This window comes from Poeciliopsis prolifica, unplaced genomic scaffold (genome assembly GCF_027474105.1).
Source record: "Poeciliopsis prolifica strain line A6 unplaced genomic scaffold, Auburn_PproV2 SCAFFOLD038, whole genome shotgun sequence".
Classification (NCBI taxonomy): Eukaryota; Metazoa; Chordata; class Actinopteri; order Cyprinodontiformes; family Poeciliidae; genus Poeciliopsis; species Poeciliopsis prolifica.
Window position 1 is genome coordinate 878903 of NW_026562413.1, and position 8802 is coordinate 887704.

The 8802-nt window shown below is 37.5% G+C and overlaps 1 protein-coding gene across 4 annotated transcripts; it reads right to left on the reverse strand.

Annotated features, from left to right (window-relative positions):
- Window positions 1-1876: 1876 nt before the first annotated feature.
- Window positions 1877-8549, reverse strand: LOC129375147 (histone-lysine N-methyltransferase SETDB1-B-like). 4 transcript variants are annotated; one of them, XM_055054045.1, is made up of 8 exons: window positions 8381-8549; window positions 5640-5747; window positions 5174-5518; window positions 4911-5048; window positions 3491-3692; window positions 3314-3387; window positions 2760-2950; window positions 1877-2232 (listed from the first exon to the last, which is right to left on the reverse strand). In XM_055054045.1, the coding sequence occupies exons 2-8, from the start codon at window positions 5740-5742 to the stop codon at window positions 2119-2121; spliced, it is 1167 nt and encodes a 388-aa protein (XP_054910020.1). In that variant the 5' UTR covers window positions 5743-5747; window positions 8381-8549; the 3' UTR covers window positions 1877-2118. The 4 variants fall into 4 exon arrangements, with proteins under 4 accessions (XP_054910020.1, XP_054910017.1, XP_054910018.1 ...); XM_055054042.1 differs by having other exon boundaries at window positions 8133-8548; XM_055054043.1 differs by having other exon boundaries at window positions 4911-5045; window positions 8133-8544.
- Between the last annotated feature and the right edge of the window lie 253 nt (window positions 8550-8802).

The window sequence follows — 8802 nt, forward strand, 5'->3', positions numbered from 1 at the left end:
TGAATGACCAGATTATTCCACCAATGTTTTGTCTCTTCCCTCATGACACGAGGATATTACAAGATGACGAGGCCAAGACTCGTCAAGCTGAAATTGTGAAAGAGTTGTTCCAGGAGCATTGGATATTATTCTCACAAAGTTTGGACCTTTACCCCATTGGGAAGCATTGGCATGTTTTGGAGAAGGTCTTTTTTTCCGCAATGGTTGGACTCTCCATCATCAGCACAAGATATTGGTGAAAAATGAATGCAGCACTGAATGGAAATAAATCTTGTGACACTGCAGAAGCTTTTTGAAACAATGCAAGAGCAAACATCAAAGCTAAAGGTAGACCAACAAAACACTAACGTGTGCAACCTTTTTATTGGTGATTACCTTTTTTGGCCAGGTTCTTTATCTTAAATAGTAAAGAAAATAAATAAATCTACAACAAAATTTCAAGGAAATCTAACGTGTACAAAAGAATCTGTGTTAAAAGTTAATGCATGAGGGGTGGTTTTATTCTGATGGGGGTTTTCAGAAGCATGTCTCAAATCTTTTTTTGTTTTTTCTCACCATTTATGTAGTAATAGCAATTAGTGAAAATCTACAGAACTACAACTTAATTTGGCCTTCAGAGTAGCTTAAGATCAGTAGATAACTTCATAAAACATGTTTCAATTGCAAACAACTGGATGCAAAGCATGATGGCACTCTAGATCAACAGAGACATGTTCTGAAGGAAGAACCACAACTCTTTATCTGGCAATCCAATGTATTGACTCCAATTCATCTAGTGCAAAGTTTGGTGGAGAGTCAATTGTGTGGTTTTCTAATAAAGCTGCAAGATATAAACACATTTTGGACAACTTCATAATCCCAACTTTCTGGAAACGGTTTGGAGGTGGCCTCATCTTTTGGATTAAAGCATAGAAGTTGGACCTTGTTGCTCAACATCAGTGTTTGACCTCCCAAATGATTAATCATTCCCACAAACATGCTCCTATCTTCATGGAAAGACGTCCCAGAAGAGTTATTGCAGGTGGCAACATTCTAAACTGCATGGATTAAGAATAAGATGTCACTCAAGTTCATAAAGGTTTAAAATCAAATGAGCAAAACATTTGACAACATAGTATAGCACTGCAATTCTGTTTGTGACCACACAAGATATACCTAGAATGATTTGTAGTAGACTTAAGGATATATCTTTAATATTTCAAAAACATATTTGAAATGCTAGAATAAGGAAAGCTTAATATATTGAATGGAGACTTCCTGATTAATAGTTGGATAATAAGATGATTGGTTAACATGAAAAAAATCTTCCAGCCTTTAGAGAAACTAAGACTCAAATATCACATGGAAAAAGGTCAGAGTGTAATGACATCAACAGAGTAGGTAAACGGAAAGCAAGTTAGTCTGAAATGATACATATTGTTACTCCACAGGAAAAAAAAGATTTCCCGAGCTGTTGAAGAGAAGATTGAGTGAAACTGGTTCTACATAAAGTACCGAATCAAAAAAAAAAAAACTTGTTTGCTCCCTTTGCATCACAACAGTAGGCAATGTCTGGTCTCCAGTATGAAGGTACAATAATGTTTAAAAATGAAAAGCAAACAAAAATATGTTTGCAAAGATTTTTTAACTGCATCAAGCAGAGTAATGCAAAGCTTCCACACGTTGCTGCACACTGCCATTCAGCTTTCTGAAGGGCCATAAGGCTTTTCACTCCCTCACAGGACAAATTCAGCTGTTTTTGGAAATATTTACGTTACATTTTAAATTCATGCTGCCATGAAAAGATGAGATCTCTGGATGATCATATCATCAGAAATTGCTTTCAAAGTTCCAGGTACCTGGTTTCAGCTCTGAAAACATACTCTGGAATCTATGGGACTGTTTTGCATTTCAGTTTAATTAATATAGTACATTTGCAGAATTAGGAAGCAGGAAAAATTAAATTCAGTTGTCATCATGAAGAACAGGGGAAGGGTTTGCTTGGGTAGTCTCTTTTCAGTCTTTTAACATAAATTTCATTTAGGCTGAAATGTTACAAAAACAAAACAAAAAGGATCCCTCTTAGGAATTTGTATTTATCATTTCTACATCTATTTTACATACACCTGCTTCTATGAATTAATCAGAGTCAGAGTCATCCTTGGACTCTAGTTTGTTCCTCTCTTCCCACAGTCTGGCAATGTGCTCCAGTCGCACAGAGCCTCTAAAGATCCACTCCCTTCGCTGATTTTCCTGAAAAATAATTTAAAAAAATGTTAGGAACACAAAATCAAAGGAACTGATGTAAGATACCAATATAGTTTTGCACTTCTTCGTGTTATTATAAACAAAAAAAAACCTAGTGCTGAGGTAAGGATGTATAAAAAGTAAATACTGACATTTTATTTTGAATACATTTTACTTTGAGTTGATATGAGTTTCTAAGAAAGTTTAATAATACTTCACTTCCTGACATGATGTCCATTTTTCTAAGCCATTTTGCAAGATTGGAAAGACAGGCGAACATGCCATTTAAAAAAAAATCTGATCCTCATCGGTTAGGAAACAGAAACCACACAGATGCTTCTGAACACTTAGTCCATATGTACATTCAAAGCAGAAAAAAAGTTTAAATGCAAGGTAGAGGAGGTAAAATTAGAAATCTTGTCTTTACAAATTCCAAGAAAAGACTGAAAAATAAATCCTTCGCAGATAAAGTCTTGCATGCAAAGCTGTTTAAAAACATGTGAAAAACGGTAAGCAAAAGAAAAAAAACTAACCTGAAAAACAACTTGCATTAAGCTGCAGTCGATTACAATAACCTCACACATTTGCATGACTCCATTAAGCTCCACATTAAAGCTCTGTCCAGCTCTGTACTTGTTTAAGTGAGGGTACGGCCAGTCCTTAAGGTACTGTCTCATAAAACATTTGTGCGCTCCGTCAGGAACATCGTCCAAAACATCTTCCACTGTTGAGAAAAGAGCAAAAGACTGAAAACTGATACTGTATGAACAGATTCGTCTGAAGTGCATGAGGAAGTAAACGTATAGTACAATCGAAGAGCAGGTTCAATGTGTTACAAAGATTAACACATTGAGATGTATTAGCAAGGAATTATTGCATCATATGCAATGTTAATATTGTGCATACTAATGTTGCAATATGCAATATATTCTTCATGAATGAAAAAAAAAACAGAAATCTTATGATACAAGTAATACAAGAACCTTACACTAAATAATAAAAGACACAAAACGGAGAATATTTTGGATAATGTGACGAAGCATTTGTTTTCTCCAGAGAACCTGAGTATTTGTTGCTGTGAACTTACAAGGTCTGCACACCATGTGAAACAAAGGAAGCCCAACATAAACTGGTGTATGGTCGTCCATGAACATCAAAAACCTAAAAATCAAAACAAATGAGTCAAACAAACAAAAACTACAGTCACATTTTTAAAGGTGAAGGCACATATCGTTTGTATTTTTCTCTTATTACAAATACACACCTGAATTGATTTTTCCTGCTGGGCAGCTCAGCCAGTACTCCGGGTCGGAACCGGTACTTATTATTTTGACAGCGGACCACCACTCGGGCGCCGATGTACAGCTGCTCCACCTTGGGCCTGCTGTCAAAAGCAATGTGGTGTCCGGATACGAGGCACGTCCCCTTGTCTTCAAAGCTGACTTTGTACTTCAACCGCCCATCGTCTGTTGGGAGAGAAAAGTAATAAACTGATCAGTTCATCAACTCGCTTTCAACATCTTTCTGCTCGACTGCGTCTCAATAAAAACATGACATTTAAAATTAAAATATTACATCAGACAATTAAAAAAAGCTACTTTAAATGAAAGGTAGGTTTAATACTTGCTTAAAGGTTGTTACTTTCAATAAATACTTTTAATCTGATGGCTGAAACTCATCAAGACGTATATTCTAATTTATTGAATGCGACTCTAGTTGGTTTCACATTAGATCAAAAGAGAATTACCAACAAAGGCATGACCCAAAGATAAGGGAACAACCGCTTATGTGACACTTACGCTTGCAGCATCAGGTTTATAAATTTTAATCAGGAATGTCATCCTGATATGGAAATGGAAATCACCACAGAGGTCATCTGGGTCACATGAAAACCTGTCCATAAACTGCAGTCAAGTCTCTGTAAAGGTCGTTGGCACGGACGATCCTTAAAACACCTCCAACAATGCTGAACACATGTGCTGTTTTGGTCACATGTCTCAATGTGAGACTATGAGATGTTCCCATAGTTTTCGTGTTTCACACATACGGCTGAAACCATCTGTCTAAAATGACCACATTATTTTTTTATTTGAGTGTTGACCGGATAAGTTGCGCCATCTTCATGTTTCTCAAACTCATAGTGAACGATTATCTTCCTCCGACTCCTTTTCACATCTCCTAACCCAGTGGTGTCCAAACCTCTTTTCCACAAGGGTCAAAAATACTAAGTTGAAGTTCACAGCAACAGTTTTATATTGTATTTTTAAAATCAACTTTTGAGTTTTTTTAATTATTATTTAATCTGCGCTATAATAATAATAATAAAAAAAACTTTTCCGTACAGATATTGTTTATTTGCTACATTTCGTAGCTTTGTACATGTGACAGTGCAATGACAATAAAGTTGAATTCTATTCTATTCTTTAGACATTCACACACACAAGTCATACAAACTTGTATATTTTGTAGATAAATAAGAAAAATTATTTACATTATTTAGAGATAATTAGGAATAACTCCACAGCACTCAAAAATAAATGAATGCCATATTGTAATTTTTTTCAGTGAGATTAGGCTACTTTAATGTAAGATTTATGTATTTTTATTTTTTCCATATTTATGAAGAAGGTCTAAAATTGCACGTTTTCCCTCAGAGTATCAATCAGAAACCTTTTGCATCTTACCTTTTGTAATTATTTCGACTATTTTACCACGCTGCCACCTCATAGGCCTTCTACGAGCGATAACCATCATGTCAACATTAATTTCTTCTTCGGGTAAGTCGGGGCGGATCTTATCACGTGAACAAAGGGAGATACCTGCTGATTAAGGAGAGTTAATTTTTATTACGGCCGGGAAAATTCAAGTTACCAAATATTGCATTTTGCAGTATTTACTTTAACTTGGGAGAGACATAACGTCCTTGCAGTTTTATTATTGATCTTACCGTTACAGTTGTGGCTGGTTGTAGGCATCCTTATCAGGTCACAATTGGAGGAATTTGAGTATTTGAGTTTGCTGTTTATGACCCAGAAATCCGAATCGCTGGAGTCCTCCTCTGATTCCCACTGCGTGTCCGAATCCGAGCTGCTGAAGGATTCGTCTTCGCTGTAGAACTGCGGAGGCGTCGGGGGTCTCAGCGCGCCAATTTTATATTCGGGCAGTTTAGTCAAAACTACAACTGCGTCTTTTATGAGAGTGAGGGAGTTGCAGCCATTTTCAAACTTTGTTGCCTTGCTGGGAGTCTCGTGTGTGGAGGGAACAGAGTCCCATGGAGAATCAGGCGTATTTTCTACCAAGAGAGCAAGTTCAGATCAAAAACTTCAACCAGTATAAATCACAAACACTTTCTCAGTTCGGTCATTTTCAATCCAAGTCCTACTTGCATACTAACGTGCAGTAACAGCGGTTACCTCTTTCTATGTCAGGATCCGTTTTTCTCTTATTTTGTTTCCTCCTCCTCCTCCTCGACCTTGAAAGCTTCTTTGTTTTTGTCTTGGGCTTATCCACCTCCATTGTTACTGCAAACAGCATATAAAACAATGGAAAGGATGTAATAATAATGGACAAAAAAATATGTTTTTAACTTATTCTCAAGCTTTCTTTTAGCCATATTTATTTTTCTGAACTCACACAAGATATCTCTGAGATCGACCTTTAGAGACATAAACAGTGCTGGTCAAAAATAACTAACAGCTCAATGATTCAGTTTTGGTGCGCCCACGTAGAGTTATCATGAATGAACTCAGATTTTAGACATTACATTCTAGACATGCGCTTAATAAATGCAGGAAGTTTAGGTTTGATTTTGGTTATAGTAATTGGTCAGGGTTAGCAACAAATCTTGATATAATCAGCTTTAAGGTCTTTTCTGGATTCATTAATATGAATACAAGCATTTTCTTAAGCAGTCCTAAAGCTGGTTAATCTTATCTAAAGATTGTATTTTTTTTTTACCTCACAATATATACTAAAAATTCTGTAAAACAATACAAAAGTTAGGATTTAAGCCAGTGCTTCTCAATTATTTTCCGTTACGCCCCCCATATCAAGAAGAAAACTATTCGCGCCCCCCACTCCCCACCGTGACTATCCATGTCTACTGCAGGCAGTATCAGCTCCTCTGCTATGGTGTGGGGTTTTTTGCACTGCGTAATTTGGTACGCCACCTTATATGATGCTAGCAGCGCTCGATGGTTTACTGAAGTAGCCTTCACAAAGCGGGATGACTGTTGGCAATATTCAGCACGTTTTCGCTGAAAAAACTCTAGCGGCTTATCGGCGTGATTGGGATGTAACGTATTTAAGTGACGCGCTAATTTATTTGGCTTCATGCTGTCCGCTGCGTGCATTTTTAGACACAGCAAACACAGCGGTCTTTCCTCTTCTCCAACTGTAGTCACAGTGAAGCCAAGCGCTAAATACGCTTCGTCGTATTTCCTCTTCTTAGCTTTCGGTTGACTTTCTGTTGTCTCATTATCTTTGTCTCTCTCCGCTTTTCTTTTCATCCCTGTTAAAAACTTTTTCATGTTGGGGGTTGTTGAATAACGGAGGCCATAGACAGAACGCAGTCTGAGCTTTTTGTTGACTTAACACTGCTAACCAAGGCAAACCTGTTGTCTTGTAAGTCGTAAAATGTTTCACTGTCGCAAACGTGACAGACGTAACAATGAGAGCGCCACTGCCGCCTACTGTGCGCAATTACACTTTATACTAGTTCGGCCAAAAAAAAGCCTGTTCCCCAGGATCACACGCGCCCCCCCAGGTATCGCACCGCGCCCCCCAAAGGGGGCCCGCCCCACTATTTGAGAAGCACTGATTTAAGCTAAGTTTTACCCAAACCAAATATAAATGATGAACCAGTAGAAATGCTAAAAACTTTACCGTACTTGATACTTGTTTTTAAGCTTTTAATCTTGATTCAGTGACTAAAATCATCATCACTCTTCCACTACCGTGCTTGTCTGTGCATTACAAAAAAAAAATCTCCTATGGACATCGCTTCAGATGGTTCAAAGTAAATAAGCAACTTTGCAAACCTAAAGAGAATCTCTCCCCTGTGAACCTTTATAAAACAATTCTGTCGTCCAAAGAGAGCAGTCTGGCTTTGAGTAGTTTTCTTGGGTTCTTTGTTCCAATAAAGACTGCCTCAAATGTTTTTCCATTTGTCAACATCCTTTTTTTAAAGTATAGAATAATACACTTTAATCTGGTTTGATGGCTTTATAAACATAATGGGAAGCAACTCACTGCTGAAGTCTTCTCTCCTTTGCTGTGTTAAAAACTCTGGATGCTCCAGATCAGATCATTTTACAGATTTGTGTAAAATGACTCATTTTCCACGCCTGTCAGTTCATAAAATGCATCTGGTTAGCTGTATCTGGTTGCTACTTTTGCACTGAAATCCTATTTTAAAAAAAACACCACATGGGTTCTCAGTTTTGGCTTCATCTGTGTATAAATCCCAACAATGTCATCTGTGCTGTGTATTTTAACACTAAATAGCACATTTAAGTGGCAAAAACAGGCCTTTATTGTGTTCTGCCCCTTAGAAGTAAGTTATAGAGGATATGCTTTGTTTTCACAATAGCCACGTCTCTCCAATATTTTGTCAACCAACGTTCTTGTTTAGTAAACCCGGACACATCACCCGGACAATACGATTAAAACCTCAAAATAGTAAAGTTTAGAGTCGGTTAATTCGAACAAAAACGACCAATAAGTTGGGTAATGCCTCACATTGATTGGAACGCGCAGAGGATTTGGTGAAATGTTCACCGTCAGCTCAAGAGTTGCTTCATTGTTAGCTTTAGCTTGTAAAGCAAAGCGACGCGTTCCTACTTTCAACTTAAAACTACTACAAAGTGACCAAACACGCAATAGGTGAGACATAACAGCGCACTTACCTTTCATGTGTTCAAGCAATCCACCTCGAAAGACAAAGGTCTTTAAAAACACACACGCGAGCAAATACGGCTGTTTTTTAGGGTTTTTTTTGGGGGGGAAGGGGGATCGTTGCAGGTACTTTTAACCGTTGATGCTAGCAATGAAGCTAACGCGGTCGACTGTAACCCTTAAAAATGAAGGGGTTGAGGAAAAGCAACCAGCTGTGCGGATTTTACACGAGAATTTAACAAAGCCCCACTTTGGATACCTCCGTTGTTGTTGCTCTTCTTCTGTGTTTCGGTAGGTTATGGGTGTGATAAAGAACCAAACGGTGCGACACCGCCACCAGCTGGTAGAAAAGCATATCTAGTGTTTACTTTCAATCAGCGGCATAAATTTGTTTAGTTTCAAAAGCATAAAACAAGCGCAGTGATAAAACAAGCGACTTCAACATGGCTGACAAAAACAGAACTTTGTTCTTAACTGTCGTTCTGTATGGAGCTCCATTAGTGCCACATATGAAGAAACGTATTGAGATAAGACTTGTTTCTGGAAAATAAACTCAGTTTAGATTTTTAGTTCAGACACAATGTCATTGAAAGAAAGTTTATCATCTATGATCACTCCTATGCTAAGAAATGAGAAATAAAAGCTATGTGACCCTTAAAACTTTGGTTTTCAAGAGATGCA